This window comes from Propithecus coquereli, unplaced genomic scaffold (assembly GCF_000956105.1).
Source record: "Propithecus coquereli isolate 6110/MARCELLA unplaced genomic scaffold, Pcoq_1.0 Scaffold11, whole genome shotgun sequence".
NCBI lineage: Eukaryota > Metazoa > Chordata > Mammalia > Primates > Indriidae > Propithecus > Propithecus coquereli.
This window is the reverse complement of record NW_012134969.1, coordinates 8407017-8423062: the sequence shown is the minus strand read 5'-3', so window position 1 is coordinate 8423062 and position 16046 is coordinate 8407017. Positions and strand designations below refer to the sequence as shown.

Below are 16046 nucleotides of genomic sequence, written 5' to 3'. Positions count from 1 at the left end.
GTAACAAAGGCGCATCTGAGTTTGATATAGTTGTTCTAAGTAAAAAAATCCCCATATTTATATTATAGATCTTATTTATATAAGTATATACACATGTACTCAGGAAGGATTGATTATTGATTAGCAGATGGCAGATGAGATTAGAGATGTCAAAATGTTCTCAACAGCATCAATTTTCGCTTTCTTATTTCAATAGCTTCTCAAACTCCAAGTTAAAAATTTGAATTGGTGAAGTGAGCAAATAGATTTTTGTAGTTAGTTACCTGGAGGGTCTTGGCCTAAGCAAGTTCTAAACAGGGGCTTAGAGTGAAGGCATTGACTCACCTGTCTTCCACGTGCTGATGTAAATGTGGCCTCTCCATGGTGTGGAGATAAAGGGAGTCAGTTGTCTTAATCTGGCATGCTTGTATGCTCAGATACTTAAATATGTGCACCTTGCCCTTCGTGCAAATCTGTGAAGAAATTAATAATACATATTTATTTTTCAATGACAAAACAATGTGAATACCAGATCCTGACTCTGTGTATTTCAAGTCTCACAATTTCATTTTTAGTAACACCCTAACAATGCACACTAAATTTGACCTCTCCAAAACATATAACGGGAATCATTCCCTCCACATTCTCCTTAAATAGAAAATCACGCTCAAGCAATTTCTAATTTTTCTTGAATTAAACTATGAAATTCTAACAGAAAGGTATTCAAGCATAAATACAGTGTAAAAAGTACAAAAGTCAGATAACTGACCTTGTAACATTCCAATCACAAAAGATGGCAAAAGCATAATTATTTTCAAGCTCATAAGAAAGCAATTGAGAGCTTAAAAATAACTGTAGATTTAAGAAGTTGTTAAATTATTTTAAAAAAGCTTTAAAATATCTACATGGTTAATCATCTGAAAGCATATACTTCATTTTGTTCTCCTACAGTTGAAATATCTGACCTTTAGTCCTAACTCTAAATAATCAATAATCACATTTTAAGATGTTTAAACTCCATTTTCTAGCTAACATTAAGAAATATATTACTCCTTTTGTAAGCCATATACCCCAGGAGAAAGTTTCCCACAAAATGAGAAATAGGCCGGGTGTAGTGGCCCATGTCTGTAGACCCAGCACTTTGGGAGGCTGAGGCAGAAGGATCACTTGAGGCCAGGAGTTTGAGACCAGCCAGGACAACATAGTGAGACCTCATTTCTACAAAATAATAATAAAAAAATTAGCCAGGCATGGTCGTGCATGCTTGTAGTCCCAGCTGCTCCAGGAGGCCGAGGCAGGAGGATTATCTGAGCGCAGGAGGCCAAGACCAGTCTGGGCAACATAGTGAGATCCCCGTCTCTACAAAAAATAAAAAAATTAGCTAGGCAGGGTGGCACGGGCCTGTAGTATATAGTCCCAGTTGCTCAGGGAGGCGGAAGTGGGAGGATCGCTTGAGCCCAGGAGTTTGAGGCTGCAGAGAGCTACGATTGTGCCACTACACCCCAGCCTGGGCAGTGGAATAAGACCCTGTCTCCACAAAAGAAAAAAAAAAAAGGAGAGAGAGAAAGAAATAATTAAACATATAATCTGGGGTAGGCGTGATCAGAATTGTGGCCAAATGCTGGTAAATAGACTTGATGTAGCAGAAGACAATTTACTGTAGTCAGATTCATCCAAGGCTGCATCTTCTGAAAGACTGTGACTGCTAACGATCGTGTCTAATACCATCTTAATTCAGTAGAGAACTGAAAAACTGGCCCAGTGGAGAGCTGCTTAAATGCTACTGATAGCGTATCCCACGGGTATTGGCTTTGCTGCTAGATCCCTCACCTGTGCTGGAGGAGATTGCAGAGGGTTATTCTCGAGCAGTAACACTTGCAGCTGCTTCATCTCTCTAAAACAAATGGGAATCACGAGCACTTTGTTGCAGGAAAAGTCAAACTTTACCAAGGGAAGATCTACCAATTCTAAAATAACAGGAAAGAAGAAAGAAAGAAAAAACCTTAGAAAGCAACAAGATTAAAAGGCTAAACATTCAAAAATTAATTTTCTGCTTATCAGAAAAAATATCATTTAGCATAACCAAAAGCAAGTTGTACATTAGGTATACATGGTATGTGTATGTAACATTTTACTAAATGGGGGGAAAATCTTTCCTGGGGAGCCCTGAAATTTTAAACTGTTGTTAGTTTTGGTAAGAGTTGGAAATACTTGACATGTATAATATCTATTGTTTAAAAAGCCTTTTTTTTTTTCCAGCAAAAGAATCACATAAGCCACATTACATATGACATGTTTATGTTTTAACTTCAAACTGTTTCCCAGTAGCACTTGCTAGCAAATGAATAATATGCTAATTATAGAATATTCTTATCTATTCAATGTATTTGAACTGGCATTACCCCAGAACTAGTTACAATAAACATGTCCATGATTTTTTCAACTGCACTTAAAAAAACATTATCTAATTCAGAATTTTCTGATGGGCCCTGTAATTCTGGTTTGATGAGGCTTAATTCTACTGCTTTTAAAAAAGTCTTCCTTAGCTCCACTAACAAGACAGAACATTATATTTAGCTTAAAATCCCCACCCAGTGGCACAGTAAACACTCAGTAATTTCAAGCATTCAAACCAACATTGGCAGCTGCTAGATACAAAGTCAAATATATTCCATAGAGCAGAGAGGCCGAGCCACGCCAGACACCCGGGGTGACGCTGGCAAGCCACTGAGATGTCTGTGTGAGGCTATGGAGGGTTCATTTCAGATTGAGGCCTCAGAATTTTTGTTATGAGATCTGATAAGGGATGAAATATGGCGTTTTGAAATACTCAAGGAGTTGCAAAGGGAAGAAGGGCAAGAATTAGATGAAGAAGAGGAACTGAAGGCAGAGTCCCGAAGTAAGAATTAACACTATTTATCCTCTACACTGCCCTAGAGTTTTCACTTTACTCAGCTACACTATTTCAAATGACACCAAGAAAGATTCTCCTAGTGACCAATATCTCTTCTCGGAATTCAAGGCACTCGGGGGATTTGAGGGACTTTCCTTCTTTCGTTACATATCGAATTACTTTGTCTTAAGGAAAGAAGTAACGGGGCTGCAATTCTTTCTAGACCAGAGGACAGTGGAATCATGAAAGTGAAAGGATAAGGAAAAGTGAGACCCCCTTTCACCTCACTGTTGGCTTCTAAAACAGCTAAGCATTAGGGGATTCCATGCTAAGAGGAACACCTCCTTGCCACAACCCCTGGGGACACTAACGTGTCTCTGCCATGGTTAACTTTACTCACTACATTTAGGTTGGCGAATCAGTGGGAGAATTTAACATGACTCTGGATCGTCAACAATTCTTTGCCACTTAAAAATTGAGATTTCAAAGTAAGACTAGAGGGCTAAGTCCATGGCAGACACAGCAGGCAGGAACTTACGGGTAAATAAAATATGGAATGATTTTATAATGACTATTTCCTTTCCTTTTAGTCCCAGTTTGGAACACAATTGCCACCATAATTTAGAAAAACCAGAACTGGACAGTTTTACAACAATAAAATGAGGGTGAAAATGATAATACTGCAACATCATCCCAGGAAAGGTCCAAAGAAATGAAGCAAAAAAAGGGAGTAAGAAAAAAATTAATAAATAAGAACAAATCCCATTCTCTCTCCCCACTGCAAAGATAGGCAATGAATGGCTATTTTAATTTTCTATTCCTACTGGTCCTAGAAAGAATAAAATACGGTCTCCTCATTGCAGCTGTACTAAACCACCACAAAACTGATATGGGTAATTAGGCCACGAACTTTTTTTTTCCTCCTCAAATTGAAAACATATGAGGAGGGGTACCCCAAAGCAGAAAAACATGTAAGTCTGGAAAGTCTTTAAATTTACTGCCTGAAAGCATTATCAATGCTCTTTTGTCAAAAGAGTTCTTCAGAGTGAAACAAAAAAAAAATTGGTATTCAGGAAATTATTATTATTATTTTTTAGAGACAAGGTCTCACTCTGTCACCCAGGCTAGAGTGCAGTGGCACAATCATAGCTCACTGCAACCTCAAACTCCTGGGCTCAAGCAATCCCCCTGCCTCAGCCTCCTGCTTGGACCACAGGTGCACACCACCATGCCTGACTAATTCTTCTCTTTTTTGTAGAGACGGGGTCTCCTACATTGACCAAGCTGGTCTTGAACTGCTGGCCTCAAGCAATCCTCTTGCCTAAGCCTCCCAAAGTGCTGGGATTATAGGCGTGAGCCACCACCATGCCCAGCCTTCAGGAAATTGGGAAATTATTTAAAAAAAAAAAAAAGATTTTCCAGTAAACTAAAATTTTAGCCTTGAGAGTATTTTAAAATATCCAAACTGAGAAAACATAATTATGGAAAGTATAGTAATTTGTAACTGATCTTAAAAGATCAGTTACCTTAAAAGGTAAGCGAATAAGGAGTGGTGAGAGAAACAAAAACCTAGATTTCGCAGATGCACTTTCCACGTGTTTCTAAACCATTAAGGCAACTGCACAATGATTAAATTAATTTTTCCTTTTGAAAATGAGAGTTCAACCATCTGTGATGTTTCCATAATGATTAACATGGGAGCTTAAATTTCAATAAAGTTTTCTTTAGTGCATAAAAAGTTATATGCATATAAATTTGCTGTTAAGAGTTTTCCTTTTGAACTTGCTTAAACCAAGAAAAACATTCAAAAAATGTTTCATACATTCAAAATGTTTTATACATTCAGAAAATAGGATTGCACAAGGACAAAACGAAAAATCAATATTTTATACCAAGTCATCTTAAGTAATAAAGTAAAAAAATCCTATGCTGACATAATTTCTACTTCTGTAAAATGCTAGTCAGCATGAGAAAGGTGAAAGGTGGTAGGCAGACACTTGAACCTTCCATCTATAAAGGACACCACATTTTATAAAGTTCTTTCCCGTTCATGAGCTCCATTTTCTTGCCTAGAATAAGGAAGCATTTCAAGGCAAAGATCTAGATGCGGGGACAGGACAGTGAGAATCAGGCGGCTCTCAAACTGCTGCATAATGTCAGAGAACCAAACGCTGACTGGTTCCAAATATATGCTTTTGCTTGGGGCAAGTTCTTAAATATACGTTTGAAATCAGGTATGTCTAGAGCTCCTTAAACCAAAAGAATAGAAATCAATGTGATCTTGGAAAACCGGAGTATGTTTCGAGGAGCATTCAGAGTTCCGAGGCTCATCAACTCATTCCTGATCCAGGTCCAAACCCAAATATGAAATTCAGACCCGCTATCTCCTACAAGGCGCCTTTCGAGCTCCTGATGGTAAAAAAAATTTCTGAGTAAATGTATCTTTTTCCTCGAGCCCCAACACACTGTATCAGAGGGACATCCTGTAGAAGCCCACCGCTGCCAGGGCACAGCCGTCTAGGGACCTGGCACTGGTGCTGAGTGGCAGGGGAGCCAGGTCTCAACTCTGAGGCTCTGAAGCTGCCGTCGGTGAAATTCACCAAAAACTACCAGTGACATTAATCTAAGTATCACTCCAGCAGGGGCAGCACTCTCACCTGAAGAACAGATTCTAGACACTGGGGGTTCTGACCAGGGCTCCCCGATCCCCAAGGCTAGGAATCCTGACAGCCAGGATCTGCAGGACCAAGCATGTCCCCTAAACGGTTGGCTTCGTGTAGCAGAACATCACACACACATACCAAAATCAATGCACGTTGCCCCCTGTTATGGGTGGCTTGTGCCCCCCAAAATTCTTATGTTGAAGCCCTAACCCCAGAACCTCAGAATGTGACTGTATTTGCAGACAGGGTCACTAAAGGGGTAATTAAGGTAAAATGAGGGGATTAGGGCAGGCCCCAGTCCACTGGTGTCTTCGTAAGAAGAGATTAGGAAAGACACACACAGAGAAGATGATGTAATGACGCAGGGAGGGAAAGATGGCCAAGGAGAGAGGAACCAACCCTGCTGACATCTTGATCTCGGACTTCCAGCCCCCAAAAGTGTGAGAAAATAAACTTCTGTTATTTAAGTCATCCCATCTGCAGTTCTGTAACAGCAGCCCTAGCGAACTAAAACACCCCGCCCACCCCGGTCCCCGCACAGCACTGTACAGGGGAGTGATCTTGATGGTGTGGCCCTTGACTACAATTACAACGTGAGCAGCACTTTCCGTTACCTACGAGTGAAATCCAAATCATAATCATCAGTAGTGAGCATACACGCAAGATCCACTCCCTTCCCAAAAGTACACCAACACAATAATCAAAGTCTCCTGTTTTCTTCATTTTTTTCCTCTTTCTTTTTTACCTTGTGGTAAAACTTTAAGGTAATTTCTTCTGACATTCAGTTCTCGTAGAGATCTCAACTGGCCTATCTGCTGGGGCAGTGCGGTGATCTCGTTGCAGCTGACATCCTGTATCAAAAGCAGAGAGAGCAACAATCAATGTCTTTCCCAGGAAGTCAAGCATTTCATGTGAAATCTCCTTAGGAATTTAAATATTGGAACAACTACACAGGTACACTTTTATGCTGGTCCCCCGGTCCCTAGCATTAAGGCTCAGCACAGAGAAGAAAAAGAAAGTTCAAAGCTTTAAACACCCTCAGAGTTTAAAGAGGAGAGAAAAAGGGAGAAAAGAAAGATTTTAGTAGCATTTGGTGCTGCTTTGCCAGCCTCTGGCCTGACACTTTCACATGCTGCGATTTTATTTAATTCTCACAACAAACCCATAAGGCAATATTACTAGCCTAATATTTACAGATCAGAAAATTGAGGCTCAGAAAAGTTTAGCCAGACGCCCAAAGCATGCAAGTACCAGAGTTAACACTGGGCTATCCCACAATGCCTCTAAATAGAAGGAAGATGACAATGCATCGTATCTTGCCAAACTCTCACATTTTACAGTGAAAATCTATGAATGTTAATGCACTGTTTGGATGCACTATTTATTTAAAATGGAGTTCTTACCGCATGGCTAGAAACCTTGTAGCTGACCACCTTTCCACACATTTTACAGGCATGACTATGAAATGCAATTTTTGTCTTTGCTTTAGATAGCAAATACTCCATTAATCCTTGGTTAGAATCACCTCTTGATACATGCAACATGGAGGCCTTGACATTTATAATCTTCTATATCCTCATTATCTCCCCTAATCCCACTCTTCCTCTTGGCTCTGGGAGTTGTGCCCTGCTCTCCAGCTACCCCTGTAGTCCAGACCTGCACTCGTCTCAGCTGTGCACTACGGTGGTCTCCTGACTGGTTTCCATACATCAGTCTCCTCCTCGGATCCATCCTTCGCAGAGCTGCCAGAGTGCACACTTCATTATGTTGTCACCAGCTTAAACACTTGCAGGGGATCTTCAGCAACTACAGAATAAAGTCCAAACTTGGAAGCAACACCCAGCGTCTATGATGAGGGCTGCGGGTTTCTCCAACACCATTGCTCGGAATATCCTTCGTTGTATCCCACACTCCAGCCATGTTATTGCTTCTTGCAATTCTCAGCGTGTGCCAAGATGTTTCACAGTCCCCAAACTTGTTCGGGCTCTTTCCCTTCCTGATATGCCAATATTGTTTGTTCTCTTGTCCCACCTACTCGTTTTTAAGCCTTAGCTGCCTCCTTCAAACCTCTCCCAAGGCTTCTCTCTGCTGCTCTGATCTCACACCTGGGGAGACCGACCACTCTTCTTCCTTTGTGATCCTACAGATAGTGGGTTATTATAATTCTTTTGCTCACATGTTTGCCTTCCCCTTTAAGCCTGTCAGCTCCTAGGTGCGAAGGACTATATCTTATTCACTCCATTCTTCTGGTGCCTCGTGCAGTGCCAGGTATAGAGTAAAGCATCAATAAATGTTGGGTAAAACTTGTATAATCCACTTGTGGTGACACTCCATAACACAGAGGTTCCATCTCGTGGCTGGGACCCCAGGATGCGCCAATATACACATGAACCCCATGCAGGTCCCACTTGGTATCATAGAACCAACGATACTTGTTTGGGCTATGAAAGAGCGCAGTGAGGTCAAGTTCCTAGATATCCCACTTTACTTTTGAACCTACAAAAGCTGCCCCCTTTCACCTTGGAAGGCAGCAAAGCCTGGTTTCAGACATCTGCTTCACTTTCATGCAGATGGGATCAACCTGTCATCCACCTATGCCCTGAAAACCCCCAGGCTCCACTTAGACCAGGGCTATACACAATACAGTGGGTCCCTGCCCTCCAACCTCGTCTCATCTCACTCCCCAGGTGACCGGCCAACCTGTCATGGTCATAGGGTGCTCAATGGGTATCACCTGATGAAGGGAACAACATTGCTCCTGCTAAAAGGAAACGAAGCTGCAATCTATAAAGCCCAGGTGTACAGAGTGTGGTCACCCCACCAAGCTTCTCTGAAGCTGTCTGACGGGGCAGTGGGGTGATACGGCTCAGAGCGCTAGGTGTTCCGTGGCATCACCGTCAAGCTGCCGTTGCTGCATCCCTCCTGGCCCAGAAAAGTCACACACAATTTTAAGAAAAACACCCCTGGTGTTTAAAACAAAAACAAAATAAAACAAAAACAAAATAAAAAACTTCACAAGCACATCTGCAGAAACAAGAAGGTCTCAGGAAGTAATTACAGAATTAGGAGGTCCAGAGATTTGTTCAGTCACTCTCAGCCCCTTGCTGAGTTGGTAAATTGCTCCGTCTTTCTGAATATATATCCACATACGAGAAGTGAATGGTGAAATGCCATGTTTTCCCAATTACTGTGGCATCTGGTCAGTCACGGAAGCCAAGAACCAAATCCTTTCAATGAAAGCTTTATCTTTCTTTGCCTTAACTAAGTAACAAATAAACAAGAGGTACCATTCCATTCTGTGTAAAAAGAGCCCTCAAACCAATGGCATATACAGGCGAGCCTGAGAAATACATGAAATCAAATCATGCTATTGGACTTATGATCAGGTGGTGTTCTTGATGAGTGGAGACCGTGTCATGGGGAAGAATTCGTGGAAATTACTTTCCATCGCTAGAGAAAATTTCTGTCGTTGACATCTAAAATAAGTTTTTGTAAGTCTTGTGAGCAACAGCACGAGAAAGACCCTTTTGCAGATCATGGAAATCACAGATTTTCGATGTGAAACTGATAATTTTCAGAAGTTTCAAGGACATAATGTTCAAGAAAAATCCTTCTCTTAAAAAATAAGGGTGGGGGAGAAGGGAAGCAGAAAGATAACTGATATATTTAGGCAGCATACTATTCACAGTATGAAATCTCCTGATACGAAACTAAGCCTTGGTCCATATTTTAGTGACTATATTCACCTTACTCTTTGCTGGTCACGCCTGTGTTAGCCATAAAATCAAGGTATGCTGTTTCTCTGAATATACGGTAATTATTTCCAACATGTATTTCTAACATAATGGCTTTATCAAAGAAAACCAACTCCCCTCAGCTATATTTACTTATTAGCAGTAGAGAAAACGTTGCCTAATTTACTTTAAAAAAACTTCATATAATGATAAATACAAGTTTTCCTTCTGACTTACAGGACAGGACATCTGTAGACAATTAGAAACACAAAATCCAATTGTCCATTCACATTTTCAAGGGTTTATAGTGAAGGTCAAATTATTTTAATGGCACTCTGCACTGCTGTCAGTTACTTCCTGTCCTGACAGAATAATTGGAGGGCGGAGGGGCAATTAGTGCCCAGGCAGATCTAGCACATAAGCAGGATAAAGACTTTTCACTCTTGTATAATTAAATAGTGTAGAAAATAGTGCAAAATTCTATTCCTCACAAGTCACTGAACCTTGCCAGATTTTAAAGAAGCTATGAATTTCATCACAAAAATAAAACCCCATGGGTAATTATGTCTTAATGAGCTGGGGGATGAGGAGGAAAAAAGAGGAGATAATAGTCTAGGTGTTTGGGGATAAGATATTTCAGTTCTGAAAATGTAAAAGCAATATGCCTAAAATGGCCTTGTTCTCTAGAACACTTGTGTCCAAATTTAGCCCAAGATAAAGTATGGATTTTTGAGGTTACTTAAAGAAGATATGATTTAGGAAAATAAATTTATAAAATAACACTAATGCCTCACACTTCTGCAATTAGTGAAAATTTATCAGGTCATAAATTACAGATTCAGTTACTTACTAGAATAGTCAAATAAATCCCTCCTGAATTTTTTATTAGCCCTAAGCCATGTCTTAGAGAATAATTATTCCAAACTTCAGTGAAATCAAATTCCCATATATTTAGTGTTATAATATTACAAACATACAGGTAGATTAAAAAGAATCATTATGAGTATCTGTCATAAATATTTACTGAGTTTATTATTTTTGATACAGAAATAGATCTAATTATAATAATATAACTACTCAAGCTTAAGTTTTTTATGGACCAGGCAGTCCAACTTTGTCATTTAGATAAAAATCTAAATAGAGAATTTGGACTATGACTTAAAATATACTTACTTTTCACTGGTTTAACCAAAAGCCAAAAGAAAAACTTTGGAGATTAAGATTCTGTCTTCATCACACTAAAAGAAGTCCCCAGTGTTAAATGCATGTTGGAGATTAATACATTTTTGTTACTAAGTACTAGTTGCTAACTTACCTTCAGAATGCAAAAATGGCAAGGATTTAAAATATCAGAATAAATTCAAGGATTATTAAACTAGGTAATGCTCACTTTTGGAAAATAATATCATAAAAAAGACTAGAAGTTTTTTTTTTTTTTTGTAAGGGGTGATATCTAATGAAAACCGACATAAACACTGAGTCAAGAGACGATCCTGGTCAGAGAAGAGTTCCAATGAGACTGGGCCACACTGTGGAATTGCAGGCGGTATTCTCACAAGCAACCTTTCTCTGACACTCATGTTTTCACAAGTTTAGTGTGGCGATACTATTGCTTAAGTCATATTTTTGGTGATAAATCTAGCTGTTTACTTAATTGAAGAAAATGCAAACGTTCCAACAGGAAATGCAAGCTATTAACACTAGCCGTCTGTCATGTAACTGTGGTGCCATTTTATGGAAATTGCTTTTATATGACTCGGTGTAACTTTGGGTAAATGTCATATACTCTCTGTGTCTCTATTGAAAGAAGAGTTGAGGATTAAATAATTCTAATTTTCTTCCAACATCAGGAAAATCTATTTACTACATCAGAAATAATGAAATGACTTTTGTTGAAACACAGATACATAATAAAATTAGTAATATCAATTTTGTTTTCTGACCAATAAAAAAAATCTCAATGCTTGTGGTCATAATTTTCTTTTTTTAAAAGAAAAATCAATATGTCCATTTAAACTTGAAACTTTTTCAAGCAACCTCTGGTATAATAAATTACTACCTCTCACACCAGTGTGTCTTCCCAGTGTAAGACTCTACTTCATATCCCTCCTACACCCACAAACACATGCCCTGCCCTGCTGCTCTTCCTAAGAAAGGCACAAATGGAAACAACAGAAGGGAACTGAGTGAGCTCAGTAGTCCCAGAGAAACCAGAGAGGTCAGGAGGTGGCTCCAGGGACCATGATTGGACAAATTGTTATGGCGGCCAGGCGAATTTATGTCCTCACTATACCTACCTTGGAGATCACATAAAAATAATGAAGGGATTTTCCTCAGAAGCTGTTCGATACATCATGTGTCTATAATGAGTCCTTGAATTCAAACTCTCCACACAACCAAACATTTCATAAAAAGAGAATAAAAAATAGTGTATCTCGTTAAGGCCAAGAAATGTACCTTCCAATCAGTTATTACTTGAGCCAGGCCTTGTGAGCTTTTTGATTGTAAAAGCAGGTTTCCAAATCAATGATACTGTGCTCTCTTACATGAGAGTAAGAGCTAGAAGACCTGATTTTCACATGCTCCATGAGTCGGGGAGGACAGAACTGAGAAAAACTAAACAAGACAGCCCATCTCTGAACCTCACCATGTCACCATGTACAGAGGACCAAAGAGAAAACTCATACATCTCTGGCAAACGTTCCATGAAAGGCTCTCAATTTATTGTGTTCTAACTTAGTGTGTTTGTGCAGTTGCCTGTTAATTATAATAGGTGGCATTTATACAGCACCTCTTACCAAATAAACCTCATTTTCCGGCATGATTTCACAGCAAAAGAACAAAGTTTTCAAAACGTTAACAAGGTTTTAACGAGTTAAATAAGGTTTAGTCAACACAAGAGAAGTCTACAGACCCCCTGCCTGTCTGTTGGTTCCACGGAAACAAAGCACGGAGAGAGACATTGCCTGATTGTACCCAACTCGTTTTTGTAACATTCTCCTGTTCACTTTCAGCTGTTCATCGTGAACCACAACCTTCATGGCAAAACCAGTCGAACCAGGGAACTCCAAAGAAAGAAATCAGGGTCCCTGTCCATGAGGGGCTTACAGCCCAGGTGAGCAGACAGTGGCTACATTGTGGTGTGGACTTTGATCAGAAAAACCTGGTTTGACTCCAGCTCCCCCACTTTGTAGCCTCATGGCTTTGCGTAAGTAATTCCAAAATTGAAACTTGTTTGTAAGATGTAAACATGATACCTACCTTGCTGGGTTACTCTCAAGATTATAGGAAATAATACATGCCATGTACCTAGCAGAGTGCCTGGAATATAGTAGGTGCTCGGTAAATGTAAGTGCTTTACCACTTCCCCCATAGAAAGCACGAGCAGATAGACTTACAAAGCAACAGACACCTACAACGACAGCTGTGAGGCAACAGGGGGTACAGAAGTCAGTCAGAGTGGCCACAGAGGTCGGAAAGTTCTAGATCAGTCGCATCAGAAATGAACCTGGAGGGCCAGTTCCATAGAGCTAAGATTCTGTAAGTTCTCCTACACCTGCAACAATGTGGAAATACAACCTGGCCACTCTTGTTGAATCAAAAAAAGGATGTCTCAGTAGTACTTCTTATGGCTTCTCCAGGGGAGGAGGAACAACCACTTTTTGACACTCCCTACACAGTCTCAAATGGCTGGACATGCCAATGACTGAATGGAAATGCTTTTTGTTTTAAGATTCTTAGATAATCATGATATATTTAAAAAAGTAAGATACTGTTTTCCGACTCCAATTCCTTTTAAAAATGAGAAAGGACAACTGCTTTCTTGTAGATGGCTAAGGTGTTTTTGCAGTTTTTTTTTTTTTTTTAAGTGAATGTTGAATCCGAAATGTTCATTCACCCTTGAAAGAAAAGAGATTTTTACAACTGATTTTAAAATACCCTGAGTCTGGCCAGGCATGGTGCCTCATGCATGTGATCCTAACACTCTAGAGGCTGAGGTGGGAGGATCGCTTGAGCTCAGGAAGGAGTACGAGATCAGCCTGAGCAAGAGCGAGACCCGTCACTACTAAAAATAGAAAAATAAGACGGGCACGGTGGTGTCTGCCTATAGTCCCAGGTACTCAGGAGGTTGAGGCAGGAGGACCACTTAAGCCCAGGAGTTTGAGGTTCCAGTGAGCAGTTGATGACGCCACTGCACTCTATCCAGTGTGACAGAGTGAGACTGTTTCAAAAAAAGAAAAAAAAAAAAGATACCCTGAGTCTGATGTAAAAAATTCAAAAAATATTTCTTCCAAAATAGTTAACAAACAGTGCTTACAGCCTAATAAACTGAGCAGTTTTATCAGCACTGACACACTTGGACCTTCAGGTCTTCTGAAAGCCTGTGGAGCTCCCAAATATTTCAACAAGTTTGCTACAATGGGACTACAAAACAGAAGCCTTCCACCCCAATTCTAGAATTACCTCAGGCTCTCCAGGGAATTTTTTTTTTTCTCCAATTGATAGCTAAAAATAATCCGGTATGGTCACCTATAGTAACACTACTATTTTAAGCAAAAAGATACGAAAGATAAATAAGAATGGATGGAAAGTAATCTTTTTTTAGTCTGTGACCTTAAACAAGGCCAGTCACTCCCTGTGGTTAAACAATAACAACTTAATAAATTTTCACCAACTTCACAAATAAATGCTTCTCACAAAGAGCATGCTTGCTCATACACATGGGGCAGCAGTGTCTGGTGGAACGGCCACTAGCCACATGGGGCCACTGAGCACCAGAAATGTGGCCCGTCCAATCCGTGATGTGCTGTCTGAGTAAAATACACACCGAATTTTGAAGATTTAGTATGAAAAAAAAAATGTAAACTATCTCATTTTCATATTGTATACATGTTGAAGTAATAATATTTTGGCCATTTGGGGTTAAACAGGGTGAAGAATGGTGGCTCACGCCTATTATCCCAGCACTTTGGGAGGCCAAGCCTGGAGAATCGCTTGAGGCCAGGAGTTCAAGACCAGTCTAGGCAATATACTGAGACCTTGTCTCTACAAAAAACTTAGCCAGCTATGGTGGCGCACATGTAGTCCCAGCTACTCAGGAAGCTGAGGCAGGCAGATCCCTTGAACCCAAGAGCTCAAGGCTGCACTGAGCTATGATCATGGCACTGCACTCCAGCCTGGGTGAAAGAGTGAGTCGCTGTCTCCAAATATAAGTATGTATGTGTGTGTGTGTATAATTTTACTTGCTTCTTTTTATTTTTATAAATGTGGCTACCAGTACATTTAAAATCATGTTTGTTGCTTACATTCTATTTCCACTGGACAGTGCTGGGTGAGGGTGTTTCAGCTTAGGTTACAACTTAGCTACACTGGGTTGACCTTCCATACATTGCTCACTGTCTCTCTGCCTTGGATTCCTTCATTTGTAAGATGTCAAGAGCTTGGACTAGATGCCTTTTATAATCCCCTATGGCTTGAACATTCTAGGACTTGAGGGTTCAATGGTTATTGCTGGTGGAGAAAAGACACAAGGATCAGGTGCTGTAAGTGGCACGACAGCGCTGTAACAGCATGCAGGGCAGTCCTTACTAGAGCTGGGCCCAGGACGGGTGCCTAAGAAAAGCCTGGGGCCCCCTGAGACCCACCCAGCAGCTCGTATGTCCCAGAGCTGGAGATAGCACTGTTTACATAGGCCAGCCCTGCAGCTGACAAAGGGTATTTGAGGAAAGCCCTGCTCTGGTATGGGGCTGGCTCCCAGGCTCAGCACACGTGTCTCCTGCTAACAGATGAGCTGGTCCACAGCTCTAGAGCACAGCTGATGGATGGCATGTGGTGTCACTTAAGCCCAGGGTTCATGGGACAGAAACAGAGATCAGCTGCCAAAAGCTTCCAGAAGACTGATCTTACCAGCGTGCCATCCATCAGCGCAGGAACCCAAGAAGCAGGGGTTGGGGGACCAACTTGTCAACTTTATTCACAATTGCTAAAATGCGGAAACCACCAAGATGTCCTTCAGTATGTGAGTGGATAGACAAATGGTGGTACATCCAGACAAAGGAATACTATTCAGTACTAAAGAAAAATGAACTATCAAGCCATGAGAAGACATGAAGGAACCTTAAATGCATATTATACTACTAAGTGAAAGAAGCTATATGGTTCCAACTATGTGACATTCTGGAAAAGGCAAAACCATGGGGACAGTAAAAAGATCAGTGGTTGTCGTGGGTTGGGGGAGATGAATAGGCAGAGCCAGGGGGTTTTAGGGCAGTGAAACTTCACTGTGTGATATTACAGTGGTGGATTTCCCCAAGCCCATAGAATGTACAACATCAAGAGTGAGCCCTACTGTAAACTATGGACTTTGGGTGACAATGATGTGTCAGTGTAGGTTCATCAGTCGTGACAAATGTACCTTGGTGGCTGGTGATGTTTATAATGGGGGAGGTCATGCATGTGTGGGGCCCTGGGACATATGGGATAGCTTTGTACCTTCCTCTTAATTTTTCTGTGAACATAAAACTGCTTTAAAACATAAAGTCTATTAAAAAAAACCTTGTTATTCATGTTTTAGTTGCAAGATCTAATCCAAATTTTAGCAACCACAGATTTTGTGGTTTATCAGACTCCTAAAGGAAGCATTAAAAAAGAAAAAGAAGAAGCATAGGACTATCAGTTTCATCGACAGCATTATTCTATATTTTTTCCTCTGGAACCAGTTAGTGACATCTTCTGCATTACTTGGACTATAGACAGAGTCTCCTCACCCCACCCTCC

General features: G+C 40.5%; 1 protein-coding gene across 1 annotated transcript in view; it reads right to left on the bottom strand.

Annotated features, from left to right (window-relative positions):
• The window catches only part of LRCH1 (leucine-rich repeats and calponin homology (CH) domain containing 1), a 185257-nt gene that overhangs the window by 70647 nt on the left and 98564 nt on the right, over nucleotides 1-16046 (bottom strand). Inside the window, exons 4-6 of the mRNA XM_012648354.1 lie at nucleotides 6281-6386; nucleotides 1810-1946; nucleotides 325-452 (exon numbers count right to left, since the gene is read on the bottom strand). Coding sequence (XP_012503808.1) covers nucleotides 325-452; nucleotides 1810-1946; nucleotides 6281-6386 — 371 coding nt within the window. The remainder of the gene's footprint in view (nucleotides 1-324; nucleotides 453-1809; nucleotides 1947-6280; nucleotides 6387-16046) is intronic.